This window comes from Spodoptera frugiperda, chromosome 11 (genome assembly GCF_023101765.2).
Source record: "Spodoptera frugiperda isolate SF20-4 chromosome 11, AGI-APGP_CSIRO_Sfru_2.0, whole genome shotgun sequence".
NCBI classification, from domain to species: Eukaryota; Metazoa; Arthropoda; class Insecta; order Lepidoptera; family Noctuidae; genus Spodoptera; species Spodoptera frugiperda.
This window is the reverse complement of record NC_064222.1, coordinates 1,778,278-1,801,545: the sequence shown is the minus strand read 5'-3', so window position 1 is coordinate 1,801,545 and position 23,268 is coordinate 1,778,278. Positions and strand designations below refer to the sequence as shown.

The following is a 23,268-nucleotide window of genomic DNA, read 5'->3' as shown; positions in this document are numbered from 1 at the left end:
ATTAGTAGATTTTACGTTGCAGAAGTACATACACCTCTGCAAACTGACTTATAATAATAAGGGAATTAAGGCAAAACACTAATTTAAAATCTAAGTTGTTTATTGCTAAGAACCACTAAATAATAATTATTTTAATTTATTAAATTACTAATTATCCACGCTGGTGCATGTAATAATCAATGACCGTTGAAAATGCTGCAAAACCTGCTGCTCCAAACAGACCTGCTCTTAGGCCACCTGTAATGAGAAAAGAACATTTATTTTTGTAAATAAGCTACAAAATATTAGTTAGACACATTATTATTTTAACATAGGACTAGTATCCTCTACCTTACCTTACTACATTATGACTATCTCCCATGGGGTCTGATGGGAGTAGGCAGAGACAATAGAATACCAATTGCTACAAATCTATAAAACAATCTAAACAAGCTCCGTGTAATAAAGTACTCCTCTTGCACAGAATGTTTAACATTTTATACCTGCCCTTTTTGAAGGTGTCATCGTTATGTTATTTGAATATTTTTACCTCTTAACCCAATTAGGCCACCCGTAACACCTCCAGCATAGGTTCCATTCTTCCAATCAGTTTTTCCTCTGGCGGACTCTATACAGCACTCAATTCCAGAAAACACAGCTCCAAGGATAGCGAAGTTCTTTGCGTAGCTTAACATAGATGTTCGCATTTCCCGCAATATTTCTCTGGCGGACTGTGTTTGCATTGCATTCGGATCTGTTACTGATACGTTTGGCATCAAGGAAGATGTGAAGAGACCGACCGCTGCACCAAGACCGTATCCTGAAAAGTAAATAAAATGGAGAATGAAGTACTGTTTTCAAGGAAGAGGTTAATAAATATTGTTAGCTGGTATTATATTTCTTTTTATTATTATTATAAGATTCTAGCAACCCGTCCCAGCTTTGCATGCAATCTTCCTCTAGAATCACTATAAGATTTAAGCATACAAAGGGACATAGGTACAGAAAACTGCGACTTTGTTTTATATTATGTATTGAAGATAGTACTTCGGACCTACTGACCTTTTGAATAGTTAAACAAAGTATGAGGTTACATTTAATTAAACTTGATAACTTTTAGGTAAGAAGAGTTTGATTTGTTTATTATTTATTTATAACAATGAATGACAGACACTAAGTAGTGACTTTCTGCAACCTGATTAAGGTTGTAGAGAGCTGCTAGATGCAGGTTGCTTTCAACCAGTCTATCTGGAAGTCATTAGGGGAGGCCTATGTTCAGCAGTACATGTCAAATGGCTAATATGATGATGATAAGACTAAGAATTAGCTAAAATGATACTTCACTGCTTATATCTTATACAAAATATGTAAATTATTGACAGAAATATTTACATCAATCTATAACACTAACACTCATTTGAATTATTGAGTTCACTTACCAATGATACAACTTGTCAATGATTTGAAAGGGCAGCTCTCGATAGTGGATTCAATCATTTTCTCCTCATTACTTTTGATGATGACCGGCCCGAGGATCCGAGGTATTATGATATTCTCCCGAAATCTCTGGTTGTTACCCACCAGGTACTTGGCGAGCGAGTCATAGTCATTTTCTTTAACAAATTTCGACAAGTTCGGGTCAGTCGGTGGCCGAATTTCAATCGACATTGTGTCTGAACGCTGATAACACTGCAATCCTTATAGGTTTTGTCTCTTAGAGCATTTACCACAGTAAAATACTCTACGGCTTGTATAGGTACATTTATATAATATATCTTATAAAATTATACTTTCGAAGATCAATATTGAAATTTTCTAACCTACAAAGTATTCAGCTGATCTTGATATTGAGCTTAGGTAAAGAATAATTAATAAACTGAATTACATTATTTCGCTCAGGTTATTGCGAGGTTGACATTTGATTTTGACATTTACTTGCGATATTCCCAATATAATTTGATACCTTTCTCAAGTCAATCTTAGTAATTTTAATATAATTTCGTTTCTTCACAGGCCAAGATACACTGGAAAATATGTACACCCTGACAAGAAAAGACAAGTGACAACAGATGTTAATTTGACAGTTTCAGTTCTGTTTACGAGGTTACTTTACGAGAAAATATGTTATTGTTGTTGCGCAGTTGCACATTTATATTTTAAAAATACAAATAACATTTCATAATTGCCTAATATTAATAATGAGTGCCAATTTTTAACACACAGTTACTTGAAAATTTTTAGTTGTCGTTTTTTATATTTAGCTAGCTTTGTGAACAAACATAAACAAACAAAAGTCAAAGAGTTCGTGCGTGATTATTATGCCGATTGTTTAATTGATTTTATTTTTAATAAACAATTTATTATCATAATGTCTGATTCTTCTGAAGATGAAGATCTTTCACGTTTTAGGGAAGTAGTGGACACATCGTTTACTAAGTTAATAAACGAATCACGCGGACTTCCTACAAAAGACGTTCATGATAATAGTAAGTACTCATTATAACTAGTATTTTTCCTAAATCTATCACATTCCTGCATTTCTAAATAATAATTTGCTTCATTTCGAAAACTATTTGGTATGATTGATTAAATTAATTTTCAGATTGTTTATAACAATATAACCTCACTTTAGTACAGGGCTGTATTAAGATTAATAAAAAAAAACTATTATTTGCTTTTTGTTTATGATTTCAAACCAACAAATTATTTCATTTATTACGAGTTTATTATAACTGTAAATTTTATTGTTACAGACAAAGAGAAACCTAAATCTGAAAGATATTTGGAAGTTGCATCCCATTATAATGACGTTAAAGTTCCCGAAGAAATGCAGAAACGAATTGGTGCCAAAGTATCTGCTATTATACAAAAGAAAATAGAATTTGTAGACATTGAGAATGAAACAAAGTGAGTATAAATAAAGACTGGAGTGTTTTAACAGGGCACTAGAAGTGATCACTAATAGTAATGCAATTGTGCCAAGTAAAATTAGACTTTATTATTGCACATAAGTAGGAACACAATTTAGTTGCACTTCTCTATATGTTTAAGAGCTTAGAGAGTCCTACATCTCTAGAAAACTTGTTGATCCAAGTTAGTTAATATTAATTAGCATTTTTTTTCTTTTCAGAAAAAGGAAGATTAAAGGTGGCGTGAAACTCTTTAGCAGTTCTGAAGGGTTTTTATCATGCGAAGAGATAAAAGACACCTATACTGATACTCATAATGCAGAATCCAAAAAACTCAAGAATAAAAGACGACAAATTGATCCTGAAGAGAATGTTAACGAAAATGGTATGTTTTGTGTTATTCTAAACTAGATAAACATAACATAACGTCACGCCTTTTATTCTGGAGAGGAAAGGCAGAGGTGTGTTCCTATTAAAAAAAGTTTGGCCAGTTATAGTTAGTTCCATGTAATAAAAGGTAAGCCTATTACCATATACTCGAAACAATCCCAGACTCAGTTCTAACTATTATGAAAACTTCGAAATTACCTAATAATATTTCGCTTGATTTGGGATTTAAATCCAAACATACTCCCCTTACTCATGGCAGTTGCACCTTTAGAAACTCAATATATCAGGCAGTCAACATGTGGAGTTTTAGTTTTATCTATCTGTAAACTTAATGAACATTACTTTCTTTTTATTTCAGATAAAATTCAAGCTGTTCTACTCGATGGAGACTTCATCTTGTCTAAGGAAGAAACAAAACTATGGAAGTCAAGGAGAAAAGAGAAACTCTTCAAATATAAAGGCAACAAGAAAAGTAAGGTTTTAACTGAAGTGGTATAGAGTCTAAAACTGGAAATATTTTGTAAATATACTATATGTTACATCCAATACAGAACAAAGACTTTTATTTTTTAAAGGGAAAATCCTGAAGCCATAAAACTACTACCATAAGGGATTATGGTAACAAAACTAGTAGGATTTTCGATTAAAAATTTTCTATGAAAAGGATTTCCTTAATAAAACAATAAATTTCTCATAAAACATTAAACATTTATTTACAATAATCACATTAAACTATGAAATAAATATGTACAAAAGATCATTATCACATAACAACTGCATTTCATTTTTAGATTTTTATCATTTTGTCGTAATTATAACAATTACAATGAGAATTTGACTACATTGTATTTACTCAAGTGATCAATTTGTATTAACAGCAATAATTGTAGATTTGTATTATATTGATTTGTACATTTTTCATTTGTATTGTAATAAATTTATTGCAAATAAACTCAAAATAAGGCATAAAAACAACATTTGCGTTGAAAATAATTATAGTTTACCATAGTCTGTTTAAAAATTAACTTAATTTTATGTATAACTTCGTTGTTGATGAATTTCTTTGTAATAAAATGTAGTTGAGATTCGGATTACTATTACTTATCACATGTATTAAAGATAATTACTATGTTTTAAAATAAAAGTTATGTTTTAAACAGACTTATTGATAAACTTGGAATTCACAATGAAAATAAATAAAACGACCTTAACACAACTTAAAAATAACTTAAAATAAAACTTAACACTCAGACATACCTCAAAGGTACTAACGACAATGCACATTAAATGATCAGATCAGCATCAGATCCAGGCGTCTTCATACACACAGGCTAAGTCAGTCAGAGACTTTATTTTAGCACTGTTTTGATGAATCAGCCATAAAATATTTTGCTTACTACTACAGGAACATGCATTGTATGACAAATATCTATTTGTTATTGTATTTAGACTTTGACAAATTTACAAACCTGAAATCGCATAGGCGGATCTAATAATCTACTTTTCTGTATTTAGATATGGTACGAATTATTTAAAAATGGTAATAATTTTATTAAAAAAAAACACATACCTAATAATCTACATTACAATAACGATTAACTTTGGAGAATAACGAATAATTCTTTATATTTACCAATAATAATTATTTGTGTCGTAAGCTATATACAAAGTCCTGTCATGCATTTATTTTGTACTTTATTGCACCCAAAGACGTCCTAATTACGGCCCTGGGGCCTCGTTGCCAGTTTGTTTTTTGCTAACAGTACGACGATATCGTGTCTGTTATGGCCCCGGATTGCGTTTAAAGAGTCCTTTAATAATTTACAATCTTTCGTTAACGGCTGAAGGTAGAGGTCTGCCCGCGTTTCTGGCGGGTAGTTCGTCTTGAGTGAAGGCTCTGTTGTCGAGACCACTGCGTTTGTTCGCTGGTTCCTCTGTAGCTGCTTTCTCTACAGGACCGTCCATCAGGAACATTGTTAGGAAGAACATTATGCTGCCTGTAAATAAAGTAAATAAATTAGTAAAGCTTGTAGATTCAGAAATAGTAAACAGCTATTTATTAGCTAGATAGACATTATATTTAAGCAATTATTTAAAAAAATGCCAATATATCAGTACCCTTAGTACGAGCTTAAAGTAATCGAAACGAAACCGCGTTCGGCGTTCTGATTGGTTGGTTTATTACAGCTGGCCAATCAGAGCACCCAACGCGCTCACGTTTCGATTTCGTTACACGTAAAACAAACTCGTACTAAGGGTACTGATACTCAGTGCAGAATAAATCGTTTGACATTAAGAAACTTCATGTAACTTTAAAGACTAATAGAAAACTTACTGATGCCATAGAATCCAGCGTAGAAGATCATGATGGCCTCTCTGTATCCTATGATCTTGGAGACGGGGTCGACCAGGATGGGCAGGTTGCCTCCCACGTTGTTCATCACGAAGAGGAACACTCCGACGGTGGTGGATCGGACTGACAGAGGCACTATCTCCACGAGGATGGCGAAAACGATACCGAACCACATCTCAGCTGGAAGAAAATAATGATATGATCATTTATTGGTATTGTTGGCTAGGGAATCAAGAGAAAATGACCACTAGGTAGTTGGATTTAGCGTTTCTTTTCAGTTAACAGTGAGTTAGACAATTTAGTCAATCCCACTACTAACCGAGCAATAATTCAGTCAATCAACTAATCAGTCAAATCAAACAATCAATGAATAACTATCAAAACCAATATCAGACTATTTTTTTAAACGTTGTTTAACCCACATTTGTGTTTTCTCCTGTTGCGTTTACAAACAACAGTTTGTGGATCACACAAAGAGTTGCTCCGTGCGGGAATTGAACCCGTGATACGGCAGCCAGTTGCCCAGCCACCGCACCAACCATGCAGTCGAAAGTACCAATCAATGCTTACCGAAGAAGTAGGAAATAGCAAGAGTGATCATGGCCCACAGAGGTCCGAACACCACAGAACCGAAGGCGGGGAGGGTGGCAATCAGCTGAGACAGCGCAAGAACCAGTACTCTTGAACGAACACCCATCTTCTCCACATACCTGTAGAAATGATTTGGATTAGACAAGACATACCTTTAAACTTACTTTACAACCTAAATCATGTAAGTTTCTTTAAGATAAGCAATTTAGTAATACCAAGATATTTGAACCATCTTTTATGATTATTGGAAAAACCGAAGAATTAAATATTAGTTTGCCTTAATCAGATATCGAATCCGAATTCTCAAGCTGACCATCGATCAGCTGACAACTTTTGTTCCCACATAAAAAAGCTCTTACATACTCCACCTAGTATAAATACCTTCGAGTATTGTACTACCAATTATATCAATAAATAATTAAGGATAAAATAGTAGCTTACTTGTCGGAGATGACTCCTCCAGCGACGACACCGATGGAGCCGATACCAACAGTAACAGCGAACAGCCACCAGCCTAGGTCCACATCGGGGAAGTAGTCACGGTAGTACAGGTCGGCGTTGTACGCGAAGCACATACCACCTGGAACCAAGGAAACAAAAATAGCTTAGTATCTACATCATCATCAAAAACAGTCCATGGCAGACGTCTGCTAGCCTACAGGCTTCCTCTATTTGAGTACTAGAGGGTTTACTATAATCACCGCATTTGGAAAGCGTGTTAAAGATACACTTTAAAAGGTTTAAGTGTACTAGAGATCGATGTTACAACACGAACAAAAATGAGTTTCAATTGGGTGTTTATCAAATGATCAGATTCATTGTTTTATCCAATTTAATGAGAGCCTTAGGCAGCAGCTACTCTCCCCCTGTTTGATATTTATTTCTTTTCTTCCCTGAAGGTTTAATTAGCAATGTTGTGAAACAAATCTACGTGAAAAAAGCATTGTAATTATCTTGTTTGTTTCTTTGTAATTGTAACTTCTGAATGCGAAGCGCACGCGAACTCCTACTTTTTGATAGGTACCTACTGCATATTGAATTTTTTTTTTAAACGTTGCTCCATGCTAGGCTTTTTCCGGTGTCGTGGGTGCGTTTACAAACATACAACTTCACATAAACATGACACCCAAACCCGAAACAATAATTTGTGGATCACACAAATAATTGCTCCGTGCGGGAATCAAAGCCGTTACAAGTTTGCGCGGCAGCCGGTCACCTAGCCAACGCGCCAATCATGCAGTTATTCTTTCAATTGAGAATATTTCAATTTGATAATCATGAACTACGATTAGAAACAGTATTAGCTATCTGAATGACTCATCCAAAAAACACCAAACTAATAGAAAAATAAACTCATTACTTTCAACATAACGTCGAAACTCGAAACAAATGATCGTTCCCTCCACTTATTACTAATGGAAATGGACGACAGGATAAAGAAAATGATATAGTTAAGTTTGCGAGCTAATGCTCCGTCCAATGGCTTTATTAAATGAATTTTCTTTCTGACCTAGATAAGGTCAAAAGGATATAAATGTCTCAGTGACTGGCTTATCCGTCTACACGAGTCTGGTTTGCTATGAGATAGGTCAAGGATTATGAAGAAATGGAGCTCTCATTCGAGGGTTGAAAGTCTCCGAATAATAAGCTTTATGTTATAAGTATAAGCTGTTCGCTTTATGCATGTTTGTGAAGAAAGAAGTAAAAGAAACATTGGCAAAATGATAGAAAATATCATAATTATATGTTTTATACTCAGTAATTATAGTTCGTAAAGAATAAAAACATGTTTTAAGCACTGTTTTAATATAAATTATAAAATGGATATTATGTTTTTTACATATATATATTTTTTGTATTTTTATTCAACGAGCAAGCAAGAGCTTAAAACAGACTTTAACCTTTAATTTAATGGTTTTCTACCTACGTAATTTAAAGTGACGCCCTATAAATGATATTAGGGTGAAACAGACACGCTTGAAAATTGACAACGTTAACAAACAACGACAACTTGAAACAACTACAAAGGATTGGAAGTGACAGTCTCTATTATGCGTAGAATTTTGTGAGAAGCACTCCAGTTAGGTCTCCGGGGGCCTGAGTACGGCCCTGTCATTTTCAAATATTTTAAGAAAACTGTCACTCTAAGTAGTTGGACTCCATCTTTAAATTTTCGTCGTTTTTAATTATTAATAGTAATTTAATAGATAAATGTTACATTTTTATTAACATTGAAGCTCATAAACATTTCTGAATAAAAAAACTTTAAATGATACAAACTCAAGCCATGGCCGCGCACCTTTCGCGAGTTTTTCGCTTACCTACAACAGTGAAGTTAAACAAAAGCCAAGAAAGTCGTCGAAAACTGTCGTTAATTTAAATTGTGTCGGGAATGCGGATGAATAATAACGTGAAGGCAGTTAATTATGGGACAAACAACAACAGTTATAATTTTCCATGGAACCTCCGGGTGACAAAACTTTAGGCAACTTTGGTGGGTGGGTACCGCGCTACGTACCTATGTGTCTACCAAAATCATACTTCGATCATAAGTAAATATTATCAACTTTAACTGTTTAGTGTCAGAAAACCAAACTAAGGATTTGTAGCGTTTTTCGTTTTGAGACACTTTTTTTTTGAAGTTTGGTAATCATCCTATGACTTCTCCCGCCTTGGGTGAGGCTAGAGGGAGTGTAAGACTCTTCCTAACGAAAAACCACCCCGTTCCTTCTCCTGCTTTGAGCTCTAGCCCCGGTAACCTGTTAGGTACGTTGTCCGCAGCTCCGGATTTCTTTTCTGTATTTTTCCCAGCTGTTTGGGTTTGGAATAATATCATTTAATATCTTGCTACGGCTTTAGTATGTTAGTTCTCATTAGTATGCAAAAGCACTTTTAGTATCACTAAATCGACCTTGGATTTCGCGACATAACAACTCAAGTTCTGCCGTGACTGGCAGGATACAAACTACAAACTTCTATTTGCGTTTAAGGACTAAATCTTAGAAAATATACTTCGCATTTTAATCCTTAATGCAAGGGAATAAAGTAGTGTTTGAATAAAAATCATGGTAATAACAATATTGTTAAGGCTCTTGTCGTGAATAATGTCTTATGTACACACAATGGGTAGGTGTTACCGGTAATATCATAGGAATAATATTTTCATAATCATTATATAACGCATCGTATACAATTAATAATAAATCAATTACATCACTATATTTATGGATACTTACATACCTAATACAACTTATTTGAACACGAAGTCATGCGGTCATGTTTATTATCATCTTACTTAAATCTTACTTAAACAAGTAAGTATATACTTATATATTATTATATATACATTCCAGGGATATGATCACATATGATCATTACTCATATTGTAATTATTTTTATACTCATCTAAAGTTTAGATGATTAATAATACCTTTTGCCAGTAGGTTTCCATGAGATAAAAGCCTATGTGTTATTTTAGACCATAATCTACCCCTGCTCCAAATTTCATCCCGATCCCATCAGCCGTTTTGACGTGATTTAGTCACAAACATACACACAAACTTATAAACTATCGCATTTATAATATTAGTAAGATAAGTGTAGTATTAAGAACTTACCGCAATGTCTGATAGAGGCAGCCAGGCACAGCAGAATAATCCTGGGCTGCGCAATCACGTGCCAGATGGTCACCTGAGGGATCTTCTTGCCGGACTCTACAGTAGTGTCATTTGTCTTTGCGGTACCTAAAAATGATAGTGCATTTAATTTTGGGTTTTTGTAGGTATATTTTGGGTTATTGTACCAGGATCCTATGAAGAAGAGTATGTTATTTATGCAGAAGACGCGTTTGTAACTAAGCATAGCGAACATAGGTTTTTTTTTAGAACAAAACTTTGCCCCATACTGGGATGTTCTCCTGTGTCGTGTGTGCGTTTACAAACACACAAGTTCACATACACTTCACACCCACACCTGAAACAACAATTTGTGGATCACACAAAGAGTTGCTTCGTGCGGGAATCGAACCCGCTACACATTACGCAGCAGCCGGTTGTCCAGCCACCGCGCCAACCGTGCAGTCAATTGGCTTTCAAGAGTTTTAAGGGTATCCAAATAGAAGTTTCTCTTTTCTTGGTCATAAATAGTTACCTTCTTCTCCAATAGTAGTTCTGGAAGGCTCCCGAAGAGTGAGGAAGGTGAGCACAGTGATGACTAGACCGACGATACCAGCTCCGAAGTAGCACACACGCCAGCTCTGTGGACGAATTTGACCATTAGTTACATAGGTAGAAGTTCCACCCTAGGGATGTGCGTGGGTGCGTAACCGACGTTGCACCGGAGCAGGTCTACTAAGATGTCTTGGTGTTCCTTACAGATGTAGAGGGTGGTTACCGGTGTGGTTTTAGTGAAGTAAAAATCCTGCACTTTCTAGTCTTTTATCCCCAAAAAGCTAGAAGTTCCACATACTGTCCAATAAGTATATTTCAATAAGTTCCAATGTTCTTTAGAGCGAAAGCGGTCATAGAAGAAGATGTCATAGTATGCTGCGGTTAGCATCCTTAGGATATCGTAGATTTTTTCATCTTTAGGGTGTCTTAAAAATGAAATAAAAAACGCTTTCCAGCTACAAAAAACTAGCTTCCCAAAATTCTACATTTACGTTCAACCAATCAACACGACGAAAATTAACAGGCAGATAAAGTTACTTCTATATAATATATTAGAATTAGAATGAATAGATAACATAGAACTCACCAGCCCCCAAGCATTAACATCAGGTATATACCGTCCAACGGGGAAGGCGATACCATATCCTCCATAGATGCCCCAGTTGAAGATGGACAACGCCAGAGCCCTCTGTTTCTCAGGGAACAAGTCAGTCAGAATGCCAGTAGCTAGAGGATTGCACCCGGATTCTCCTGCCGCCATTATCATACGCAGGACGACTAGATGCCAGTACTCCTTGACGGTTCCCATGAGAAGGATGGCGATCACGAAGATGAGGGTACAGAAGGCAAGGATTCTTGCTCTGTTGAATCTGTTGAGAGATGGAAAGATTTGGTTTTATATAGATCGTGGTGGTAAGCGGTCATAGTATTCACAGTTGAGGGACTTTTAGAGTATATATGACAAAGTGTTTCAGAAGAATTTTATGGAGATGCAAAATTAGCAGGCGTTTTAGTAGTAGGTATGTATTTGCAGTATCTGGATGATACTTAAGTTTTACTTATATTCGACGGTCTCCAATTACGGGAACCTCAAAAGTGTCTTTCTAAAATAAGGATGATGACGCGGTATGATAATTAAAAATAAATGTATTTAGTCCGTCAATTATATAATGAAAAAATATTAGACACGAATCAAAGTTTGAAGTGGGAGCAAATACGCCATTTCAACGTATAAAACATACATAAAAGTGACGTCACGCGATATTTCAAAGCGACATATCTCCTAAAGTATTTATTCCGAATAAAAATTTGTCATCTATCCCATTGTCTTCATCTTCTTTCTACTTCTTAATCAGTACTTACTTGTCAGCGACCACGCCGAGTATGACTCCGACGACAGTGAACACTGCCATGAAGGCGGGGCCCGCCAGCACCTGGTAATCTATCCCCAGTCCATTGTACCCCCACTCGCAGTACCGCGTCCCATTCAGAGTTAGAGTCTCGCATCTGGAACAAAATAGAAACATGTTTAGTGTTTTGATTATACAATGGTAAATCACAGATGATTTGACTGAACTTGGATATGAAGAAAGAAGTTTGGGAAGGTAATGTGTTTAGGGGACTAGGTGTGAGGTTCCGTACGTTAGGTTACAAGGGAGGATCCTCCTACCAGGCGTGGTAATAACTAATGCGGCTACTGCCTGTTTTTTTGTTTTCATAAGGCCACAATTCTAAGGCATCACAGTCATTACAAAAATCGTATTTTAGTGTTCGTTTAAATCATAAATTCGGATGTTTTACTACACTAAAATGCCATTTTAAAGTTAGGTATATCTTTATAAGTTTGAAAGAATATGTAAGTAACTAATATAATTTTCATAAGAAAAACGCAGAATATCAGTCTACACACATCACGATTAAGTGTTTTCAAAGACAAATCCAAAACGTGTAAAAGAGAAAATTGCTGAGAAAAATCAATCTAGAAATATGAGATTATGTTGTGTGCGCAGAAAAAGGAATCAATCGTCAATGGGAGCTGAATCAGGAGCAATATCTTCGACTGTCACATTAATCATTTCACTTTATCCTCATTGATCGACAGGACTTAATGACTTTTCGCAGTTTCTTTTGCACCGTCCTTTGTTCGGATAGACTGACATTATTGTGTCCTTTCGGTTTCAAAGCTAAGTTTAGTTACTTGATAAGTAGTATTTTTTCATTTCATACCTCTTTTTTTTGAGCAGGAGCCTGGTTTTTAGTCAGAAACCACCGTACTCAGAGTCATTTAATGGTTATTTAACCCTTACTAGCACTTACCAATTGTTTTCGATACAAAATCGGTACTAAGGAATAGTTTAAGTAATAATTAAATGTCTTGGACTGTTGCCACTCTCAGACTCTTACTGCCGTATGAGTCTGACACTCTCTCTCGCCTCGCCCAAGGCGGGAGAAGTCATTGGATGATTTTCCCCCTTCAAAAAACAAAAAAGGGTTCCTATTTGACGTGTCTATTAAATTCTTATTCCAATATACTATTCGCCTTTAAATATACCTACAAATCTTTTAGCTTTTGTCGTCTAAGCCCGCCAAAATTACTTAATTATGGTTATAAATAGACTTCCGTGCACAGTAACAAATGAGGCTTCAATAAAACTCGGAGTATCAGAGAGGCTCGGACTACGGTTGACGAGAAAGACAAGATTACAAGTAATCTATTTTCAGAATCCAATTATATCCGTTTAATGATTAAGGATTTGTCACCAGATGTCTTCGTATTGGAAGATAATGATTTCCTTCATTATTCCATTTCTAATGAAGTAAGGTATTTGATGACAGTATTAGAAAGTGGGTGTTACATGAGTAGGTAGTCTTTGTTCTTTGGGAATACAAGTAATACATAATTTATTTTTATATAAGTTTTTTTTTCATCGAAATAAATAAACATGCTAAATATCCCGTCTTACGTTCTAATAATAGTATTTATTTTTATGTTAAATGTGAAAGTTGTTTAATGTGTATGGTCGTCAAGAATAAGAAAGAGTGTGTACCAAAAATCAGAATGATCTGTCATAAGGAAGGTGGAGAAAATCCAATGACTAAACTTAACCCAAACAAACAGCTTAAGCTAAATAAAACCATTTATGCGTTATAAAAGTCCCTAAAAATTCATATGAATAAAAAAATAAAACCATTTAAAAATGTGTAGTGCTATGATATTTTGTCATACCAATTCATTTAGAGATATCATCACTACCAACAGCTTAAGTCATTCCTATGCTGGGCTGTGGGTCAAGAACAAGCCTATACCTAAATCGTATATGTATAGTAGGTTACGTCGCATGAAAGTTTTGTAAATGCAAATTATCAGCAATAATTTCCCAGTTAGCTGTACTTTATGAAAGTCAACAGAAAAAACTAATTAGAGTTTTAATGACTTGAGAATTGAGTTCGAGATATACATGTTTTGGGAATTTATATTTTACTGGAAGAAAATTAATATATTTTCCCTTTATAAAATTACTAGCTTCTCCCAGTGGCTTCAATCGTTCTCGAAACACCCAAGTCAGCTCATACCTTGTCTGTATACCGAATTTCATCAAAATCCGTTCAGTAGTTTCAGTGTGATTAACGGACAAACATCTAAACAAACAAACTTTCACATTTATAACATTAGTGTGATTAGCATAGCTTGGGTAGACTCCTAAAAACGCACAAAATTCACCCATTGCATTGGCTAATACAAAACTGTTTCTTTACGCAATATGAATGATAGGTGCTAAACCTTTAAAACGTTTACTCTAGTTCAAAGACAAGAGTTACGTAAACTAATTATAATAATGAAAGAGATGAATATAATAAAGTTAATACTTCATGGCCGTACCACCGTCTGTCAGTTCATTCACCGCAAGCTTAATTTAATACAAAAGGGTATTAAGACCTCATTCAGACGACAGATTTAATACGGATAAAGCATTTCATAAAGTCAGACAATGAGAGATTATGGTGAAGTCTGAAAAATAGGCACAAATATATATTTACGTACTCTTTACTATTATAATGAAACTAAAAGGTTAGTTTACTTAGGAGCGTATCTGCGTTTCTCTAGAATAGAGATGATGACGGGGTATGAAAATTAAAAATCTATTTAGTCCGTCAGTTAGGTAATGAAATAATATTAGACACGTATTTTATAAGATAAAAACACTTAAGTTTAGGAACAAATACGTAATTTCTACGTATAAAATGTTCCTAGAAGTAACATCACGCGAAATTTCAAATCTTCGCAGTTATTTGTTTCCGTGAGAAAATAAAAATACGTGTCTAATGTTTTAAAATAATCTACAAGACGGACATTAAAATAAAAAATTGTCATCGACTCTAATGTATAACATACGGAATGCTGTCAATTTCATATTGCAAGCGCGTTTATTCGGTTCGTAGCGCATGGCATCTCTGCTACGGCGTAGCGACACATCCCTACGAGTAATGATAAAAATAGCTACGAAACGTGCGTAGCGTGGGTGACGCGTAGTGCGTAGTGGGGTATCTCTACGTATCTACGATTTGCGTAGTGACTACGAAACGTATGGTTAGTATACTATTGTTATTTGTGCATGGTAGGAGACTCCATTAGATAAGTATTACCTAAAATAAGGTAATAAGTATTAACATTCATCAAAAGCTTTAATTGCTTAGAAAAATACTAAAACTGAGCTTAACATTAAATCAATTAATGAGAATACTTATTATTATTTATACATACTCGTACTCTATTAGCTCCATAAAAGACATATTTTTGATTGATGAAACTATCCAATTCCAGCATTAGTTCAATAAAATAACATCTTCTTACTACGATATTTTATTTCCATAACTCACTATTAACATTATTATGTAAAGCGGTCGTCTGAACACCAGCTTAAGTTAAAGCAATGTGCAAGTTATCAAAACAGCATGAATTTAATATGGCTGGCTGGCCGGAGGGGCGCGGGCGCTAATCAAGTTATAACTTGGTTGTATCAACTAGTTACTTGTTTCGCTTTATCGCCCTCATAATGTACAATATGCAAGTGCAGCTGGGCAGGGTACGAGTTAACGAGGTTTTTTATTTGCTTGGATATTTATTATGAACTATGTTTTTTTTAAACGCCAACCTAGGATTTTCTCCTGTGTTGTGGAACATACAATTTCACATACAAATAACACCCAGACGCAACAATTTGTGGACCACATAAAGAGTTGCTCAATACGGGAATCAAATCCGCTACACATTGCGCGGCTGCCGAATGCCTAAAGTCACCGGCCTAACTGTGCAGTTAAAGTATGTGTTAGGTGTTTAGTTGCGTAGGGCATCATCACTTGGACTCTTCGCGTGGGCCCAAGTGATGAAAATGTGGACCCAATTAAGGGCTATGTATTTGACAGAGATCAAACAGCGGTGCTCTTTAATAAACTTCAGCATCTTAAATAGTGAAGTCTGATCATGATATTATTATGATAAATGTAGACAAGAAGATTACCTTTGTCCAGTACACCTAATTCTACCACGTTGATGAGAAAAATAAACATCTTAGTTACAAAAAGCAAATAACTACTGTTGTGTTATGTTCTATTTGTTATCCGTGACAGCACGTGCCAATCCCGCGCCATTTTAATCTTGACAATGGTAGCTAAGCTTGCAACGTCATGCTCAACCAATAAACATGGCTATAACACGGACTGGATGCGGCAAAAAACTGCATCACAAACCAGGAGCGACAAGAAGTGACAGAATAGATCCTGATATTCAACCACATTGTTGTTGCATAATAATTTTTTATCCGACCTTCCGGGTTGAAGCAAAAACTTGCGTAAGTAGTTTACTCTAGGAATTTAATAGTTCCTTTTAAGTTTTATTACTTGATAACAACCTAGGTCTGGCCTTGATGTAAGCTGATCTAGTTTATCTAGTTCCGTGGACAATGCGTTAAATTCTTAGTTGTATTGCATGTAGTGGCACAGGTAGTGGTCTTATTTTCTTGTGTGATATGATTGGTAATTAAAGCTTTGTTGTATCGAATTAATTATATGATTTGAGTTTTTTGTAGCTGGTGTTTGAAAGTTCTAATGAGTTCCTAAATCGGTTTGTAACAAATTAGTTTTGTTACTAACCGATTATCTACCTAACATTATATATTTTTTTTGCAAAACTGTGGGAGGCCATGCTTCGGCACAAATGGGCCGGTTTGAGCGATAGAAAACCGACGTGAAACAACGCTAGCGTTGTATTTCGTTGTGTAAGTAAGGTTACAGGAGACCCAATTTCTCCCCTTTCTTATCCCCAATTCCCCAACAACCTTTAAATTCTTAACTCCCAAAAGGCCGGCAACGCACTTGTAACGCCTCTGGTGTTTCGGGTGTCCATGGGCAACGGCGATTGATTTTTCTACCATCAGGTGGTCCATCTGCTCGTTTATCTGCTTAAATATCATAAAATAAGTATTTGGAAAAGTTACAATAACGATAAATTAGTTGATTCATTACATTATTTAGTGAAGTGTTTACATGTTCTATTAAGGAAACGCGAGCAAAAACCTACCTAGAAGAACTTAGGTACCTACTTAGGTTTTTACAGAAAAATAAAATAAAATGTGTCGGAGTTCATTGACTCTATACTTTTTTCAGATTTAACTTAACCTGTCGTGTGCGGGAACGCGGATTTACGCGAGATACAATTGACAAAATTTTTATGTTTGTATTTTCTATTGTTGTCTTATATAATGAAAGGTTAAACATAACTGTACCAGGTTTACTTATGTAAATGCAGTTTAATCTTTCCGTCATTATTACTGACGTAAACACCGTATTTTGTTTATCGATTGGTGTAATTTGTGGTTCAGTGCCAATTATATTAGCATTTATCTTAAAATTATTAGTCTTGTGATTTGTATGTATTATCTGTTTAGGTATTTGTTTAAGGAATGGGTAGGTATTATAGTTACCTAGTTGTAGAAATGGTATTACTTACATTATACAGAAATATGTTAAAATGTTACATAGCGAAAAGTTGAAATTATAGTCTGTTATTTCTTTTACAAAACGTTGCCTTACACTAGGATTTTCTTCTGTGGTGGTGCGTTTAAAAAAATACAAGTTTCCATACACATGACACCCAGACCCGAAACTACAAATTATCGATCACACAAATTGGCTACACGTTGCGTGACAGCCGGTACCCCAGCCAGTGCGCACCAACCAGGGCAGTCCATTTGGAAAGAGTGTCTAATATGCAACGTAACGCCTTTTGCCCCCGAAGGGGTAGGCAGAGGTGCACATTAAGGCATGCATGCAGTACTTATCTAATAATGAGATAATTATTCTTTATTTACATTATTATTTCTAGTTTCACATAACTAATTACATCTTTACACACAAACATGTAGTTGCACACAATCATTGCACAAATTAATGACCAATAGAAAAATTGTAATCATAGATCTTAACAACCTATTGTCCTATCATTATTTATTTTAATTTTATCTATACGTACGTTGGGAAACTTGTTTAATTATTATTTATTTATTATAAAACCGTTTCCTGATTGGTGTACTTTATTATTATATTAGATTGGCCTTGCTATCGACTGATCATAAGCCATGGTAACTCTTGGATCATGATTTATTGCTATGTGGGTGTATCATGGGAGTAGTAAACTGGTTTGATAGTTAAGTAGGTTATACATAGCATATCTTATTATACTTTGTGTATATGAAAAAAAAAAAATACATCTCTCCTTGTTAATTATTATGTTTTTCGGATTAATCCGCGGGTATTGTTCTAGTGCACTTTATTATTATTAATTTAATGACTTTATTTAGATTTTTTTTAAATGGTATAATCTGGTAAACGGGCTGACGATTTACCTGATGGTAAGCAATCGTCGCTTTGATGAACGCAAGTATTACAAGTGTGTTGCTGGCTTTTGGGGGTTAGGAATTTAAGGGTTGTTGAGGAAGATTGCGAAGGGGAGTAAATTGAGCCTCCGGTAACCTCTCTTACACAATGCAAGCGTTGTTTTACATAAGTTTTCTATGAAGCCGTAGTATCACTCCCGTCGAGTCATCTTAGTAGATTTCAACAAACAATTTAAACATCTTATATGTATAGAATTTATACTAAAATCTGCTAAAGAAACTCAAAAAGTGATTAATGAAAATAATCACGAGTAATGCTGCGTCACGTATCAAAAGACCGATCCTAATCTTAATTGCGCTGTTTAATTGAGAGCAATTGTCTGAAATATTTAATGTAGCCGCTAATATGAACGATACGATGAAGTAAGCCATTATTGCTTGAGACTGAATAAGACGCAATTTATGTGGATTGTAAGGAGTTATGTCTTTAGTTTCATAAAACAGTTGACGCGCTTGTTACTGTACTTTTTTTAAGTGGGGTAAATCATCGAATGACTCACGCTGAAGAGGGAGTGTCAGTGTCTTACTGACTAAAAACCACTCCGTTCCTACTCATGCTCTTTGAGTTGGAGTCATGGTAAACCCGCTAGGTAGTCCGCAACTCTGGGTCGGACTGCACCCGTTTTTCAAGCATTAAGAATGGATGCTAGTTATCCGGTATCTTTAAAGATGCTGATAATGATAACCAGGGTGGTTTTAATAAGGTAAGAATCCTAGTATGTTGTTGTATGATGTTGTTGTTGTCGTATGATGTTATAAAAAAGAATAAATTACCAGTTTGACGCGTTTTTAAGTATGTAACATATCTCTTGTAATTTACTGATTTACTTTTCGTGGGAGTTATTTCTGCTGGCACGAACTTCCACAAACAAAAATCTTTCATAATTTCATACCTACCATAGCCACCTAAAATTTGCTATAAGGAAAAAAATATCGCCTGTAATTTTTGCTTCGTTATCTTCCATTTATTAAAGGAACCGCACAAAAGGGGAGTGTCGGGCAAATTGTCCAGAATCGCTTAATGCACGGGTTGGCACAGAATAGGCGGTTATTGTGCCAAGGTCGCGCCGGATTCAACCAATCTTAATTATACTGACAGACCAGCTGATGTTTAAAATTGGAATTAATAATTTACTTCTTAAAGATTAAAATAATGCGTCATTTATATTGGTCTTAAGTGCAATCGTTGAGGAATAATTTGCACGTAATGCACATATCCAGTTTTCACCATTTGTGTTATAAATTCTATGTAAGAGGAAGTGAGCCGATTACCATATACTGGGCACAATTCCAGGTTCCGTGTTACTACTGAGAAATGTTCGAAAAACCCAAAAAAAAGCCCTTTAGCCAAAGCCAATACTTTGCCCTACCCGGCAATCGAACCCGAGACCCTCTATGTGGCCTATGTGGTCGCAAATCACTCGACTAAACATATTTCTGTAGCCTTTAGAATTTTTTTCTCATCATAATCTAAATGGGATGCTGATTAAAATATTTAATTATCAACTCCTTCATTAGTTACATAATAATATAATATATTTGTCCTTGTGTCACGAGATATTTACTTGATTATGTAGGTATTCACACGCATGCTAGTAGCAAATGTCATAATACATAGAATTAATTTGCATAATTTTAGTTTTATGACTTCTGATAAAACACGTGATATGATAAACGTGGTAAAGTTCAGTTTGAGGTAGGTCAGAGATTGAGGTCGTTTGATAAAATAGATGCGTATAAACCGACCTACTAAATGTTTTTCTTAGATTTTTTTATGTGATGCACAAAGTTGTTCCGGGACTGGTAAATTGTGTAATCCGGTAAGGTCATATTATTAAAATAAAACTGGCCAAGTGCGGGTCGGGAAAATTATAAAATAACTTAGTTTTACATAGTGTTTGTATGAACGACAAACTTACATTTGCGTTTTTCGAAAATGTATTATTTCTTAAAATCTAATAATGATACCTGGTTCAAACTAATTTTAGTTATAAGTTTCTATTGAAATCTACAGCATATAATATTTTTTTAGCTTTCCCACTCTCTTATTTTAAAAGGTAGAGGGGGGAGGGACACAACTTTTTCCACTTTGAGAGCGTCTAACTTTCAAACGATTGACTTTGACGCATTTATCTCCGTACCAACAGTATCGGTACTCACGTTAACATACCGATTACGATCTGTCGATACCGAGAGTTATGTCGTACTACATCCTGATTGTATGCATGTGGGTGTATGTACTTGTATCTTGTCCACCTGTTCGACAGAATTGTCGTGTAATTGATATTCCTAGCATTTAATGAGTGGCCTTCGTAATTATATCATACTTAGTGAGTCATTTGATAATTTTATAAGGTTTAAGCTAACGTGTAGGCCAAGTTTTAAATTTATTAAGCGTTTATTACTTCCTTTATAAAATTTATTCGTATTATTATTTTATGTATTTCCATAAATATTTCACTGTCTTGTTGCGTGACTATAGAAGAAGGTGCCTCTAAATAGATTTTTAGGTGTTTTTTCAGCTAACTATTTACTTTAGTAGGACGTTTTTTATTAGAGGGGGGGGGATCGTCAAATGACTTCTCCCGCCTTGGTCGAGGTAAAAAAGAGTGTTAGACTCTTACTGACTAAAAACCACCCCGTTCCTACTCCTGCTTTTTGAGCCAGAGCCCCGGTAAATCCGGTAGGTAGTCCGCAGCTCCGGAGATTTTTAGGTGTGACAGAGTCTTATAGGTTTCTTAATCTTTTGTCTAAAATTCATAACTGTAAAACTTAGCTAACAATGGATTGGATATTCAAAAACATTTCTAATGTCAAAATATTTTTTGACCATTGTAGCGTTTCTCCCCTTCTTCCTCGTGTTTCGACGGGTATTGTGTTTATCAATTAATTAAGAAAAATAATTAACAGCATAAACTACAGGTTAATTAAATGGGCGTAGAGGGCGCTGGCGTCGAAAATTGGTCCTTTCCTGTATTAAAGAAAGGACCAAGGAATAATAGTAGTAATCTTTCTTTTATGTCATGGTTTCGCAAAGTAATTATAGCCTAAGGAATTAAAAAGTATGTCGGTAGATGCTTTCATTGAAGGTCAGAAATATTTATTTATTTAGGACATTAAAGTAAGTACAATTTAGTGAATTTGAAGATTGATAAATGGATAAACGTCCTTTTTATATAGATAGCTTTTCCCTTGCAAGATTTTTTGTAAATGACATATTACAACCTATTTTATTATTATAGATAGATCACCTTGATGGTATGCAATCGGTGCCGCCCATTTACACATTGCAACACCGGAGGAATTACAAGTGCATTGCCTGCCTTTGGGTAGGAATTTGAGAATGGGACGGGATGGACTGGGCCACTAGACCATGATATCATTGTACCGACCCATTGGTGCCGCAGCATAGGGCTCCTATGTGGAGAAACTTCACTATTCTATTTCATAGGCAATTAATATACTATACTCTGTACTTACATATCACTAGAGTTGACTTTCTCGCAGACGACGGGTAGGTCGCTCAGTGACACGTGCGTCAGGTTCAGCATGCAGGACTTGTCTCCGTAGTGGAGATCATCTGCCGTCACCTTCGATGTAGTACCTGAGGACCAAGGGTGTGCAAATTAGTTTTATTGACATAAAAACACGATTTATTGCTTGATAAATGGAGATACCTAGAACAATGGTCGTGTTTCTTTAACTTAACAACGGTCAGTAGATAAGTGTTCAAAGGAAATCTTTCGCTAACTACTGACGTATGCTGTGTATAAGACCCTTTTTTCCCGTTTATCTCCGTCTTGAGCGAGGTGAGAGGGAGTGTAGACTCTTACTGACTAAAACCATCCTGTTCCTACTCTTACTTTTGGAGCCGGAGCCCTCGGTAAACCCGCTAGGTTGTCCGCAGCTCCGGAGATTTTTAGATGTAAACAGAGTCTTATCTATAGGTTTCTATCCTTTATCGGATGTGTTGTTATCCAAAAAAGACTACTGGAGTATAATTATGATTTGAAAAAGTTAGAACAAATTGCTTACAGCAATCGGTATGAGTGTAGGTACTTTAATAAGTTGCGAGTAAATCATATTGATTCTGGTTTATTTAAGCTACATAGGCTACATAGGTAGTATATTTCTTCCTTCCCACGTTACAATTCACCTAACAACGCTCATAAATAAGCAACGAGGTTTAATGGCTCCTTTCAAATCCCATACAGACCACCATCAGATGGGGCCCAATAGGGCTGATGCCTGATCCGGAGCTGCGGACTACCTATTTCGGGTTTACTATTCCGGCTCGAAAAGCAGGAGAAGGAACGGGGTGGTATTTAGTCCAGTAAGAGTCTGACACTCCCTACGCCTCGCCCAAGGCGAGAAAAGTCATTGGATGATTGTCCCCCCTCAAAAAAAAAAAAAAAAAAAGAGATCTAAGATTTCAATGACATGACGGACAGATTTGAAATGAAACCTACTATTTCGTAGGTTTATAGGATTACTTTTGAGTAAAGTTACGGACATATAGAGACCAGATTGGCGATATATGTATTAAAGAAGGGCCAAATTAAAAGTACCCTTAAATGACGAGCATGCATGAAAAGACTGATGACTGTTGATGAAGCGTAAAACGTATGTAAGATTCGTAGCAGTTAGCGTTGTCATTGTCTCTGTATACTCCATGGGAGAAAGGCGTGAGGTTATGAATGTTTGAAGATTTCTTATGGCGTGGTGTGGTAAGCGAGCAGACGGGTCATCTGATAGTAAGCAATCAGTGGCGCATGTGGACATCCGCAATACCAATATTCGAGTGTTGAGCAAGATCTAGAGTTCAAAGTAGGTTCTCTCTTCTTCTTTCTGCCTCTCTCTCTTTTTGGCCATACCTATTATTCCAAGCATCTATAACAGCTCACGCATAGGACCCATTTAGTATT

General features: G+C 35.5%; 3 protein-coding genes across 3 annotated transcripts in view; 1 reads left to right on the top strand and 2 right to left on the bottom strand.

Moving 5' to 3' along the window:
• Nucleotides 1-82: 82 nt before the first annotated feature.
• LOC118275135 (mitochondrial import inner membrane translocase subunit Tim22) lies at nucleotides 83-2,033 on the bottom strand. The gene is made up of 3 exons (XM_035593002.2): nucleotides 1,419-2,033; nucleotides 530-799; nucleotides 83-237 (listed from the first exon to the last, which is right to left on the bottom strand). The coding sequence occupies exons 1-3, from the start codon at nucleotides 1,645-1,647 to the stop codon at nucleotides 152-154; spliced, it is 585 nt and encodes a 194-aa protein (XP_035448895.2). The 5' UTR covers nucleotides 1,648-2,033; the 3' UTR covers nucleotides 83-151.
• A 216-nt stretch (nucleotides 2,034-2,249) lies between these two features.
• On the top strand, nucleotides 2,250-4,410 carry LOC118274908 (uncharacterized). The gene is made up of 4 exons (XM_035592674.2): nucleotides 2,250-2,465; nucleotides 2,733-2,886; nucleotides 3,110-3,273; nucleotides 3,637-4,410. The coding sequence occupies exons 1-4, from the start codon at nucleotides 2,348-2,350 to the stop codon at nucleotides 3,774-3,776; spliced, it is 576 nt and encodes a 191-aa protein (XP_035448567.2). The 5' UTR covers nucleotides 2,250-2,347; the 3' UTR covers nucleotides 3,777-4,410.
• Nucleotides 3,966-23,268, bottom strand: part of LOC118274702 (uncharacterized) — a 56,376-nt gene continuing 37,073 nt past the window's right edge. The window contains exons 3-11 of the mRNA XM_035592371.2: nucleotides 21,824-21,947; nucleotides 11,754-11,897; nucleotides 10,978-11,260; nucleotides 10,372-10,477; nucleotides 9,840-9,965; nucleotides 6,664-6,802; nucleotides 6,202-6,341; nucleotides 5,614-5,811; nucleotides 3,966-5,275 (exon numbers count right to left, since the gene is read on the bottom strand). Of these exons, the coding sequence (XP_035448264.2) occupies nucleotides 5,100-5,275; nucleotides 5,614-5,811; nucleotides 6,202-6,341; nucleotides 6,664-6,802; nucleotides 9,840-9,965; nucleotides 10,372-10,477; nucleotides 10,978-11,260; nucleotides 11,754-11,897; nucleotides 21,824-21,947 (1,436 nt within the window). The 3' untranslated portion in view covers nucleotides 3,966-5,099. The remainder of the gene's footprint in view (nucleotides 5,276-5,613; nucleotides 5,812-6,201; nucleotides 6,342-6,663; nucleotides 6,803-9,839; nucleotides 9,966-10,371; nucleotides 10,478-10,977; nucleotides 11,261-11,753; nucleotides 11,898-21,823; nucleotides 21,948-23,268) is intronic.

What these genes read in the sequence shown, in the direction of transcription:
- LOC118275135 (XM_035593002.2), bottom strand. Translation starts at nt 1,647, where the DNA reads ATGTCGATTGAAATTCGGCCACCGACTGACCCGAACTTGTCGAAATTT. An exon ending in ATTGACAAGTTGTATCATTG is followed by an intron (nt 800 to 1,418) that starts GTAAGTGAACTC and finishes TTTACTTTTCAG; the next exon opens with GATACGGTCTTGGTGCAGCG. An exon ending in TGGCCTAATTGGGTTAAGAG is followed by an intron (nt 238 to 529) that starts GTAAAAATATTC and finishes TTCTCATTACAG; the next exon opens with GTGGCCTAAGAGCAGGTCTG.
- LOC118274908 (XM_035592674.2), top strand. Translation starts at nt 2,348, where the DNA reads ATGTCTGATTCTTCTGAAGATGAAGATCTTTCACGTTTTAGGGAAGTA. An exon ending in GACATTGAGAATGAAACAAA is followed by an intron (nt 2,887 to 3,109) that starts GTGAGTATAAAT and finishes TTTTCTTTTCAG; the next exon opens with AAAAAGGAAGATTAAAGGTG. An exon ending in AGAGAATGTTAACGAAAATG is followed by an intron (nt 3,274 to 3,636) that starts GTATGTTTTGTG and finishes TTTTTATTTCAG; the next exon opens with ATAAAATTCAAGCTGTTCTA.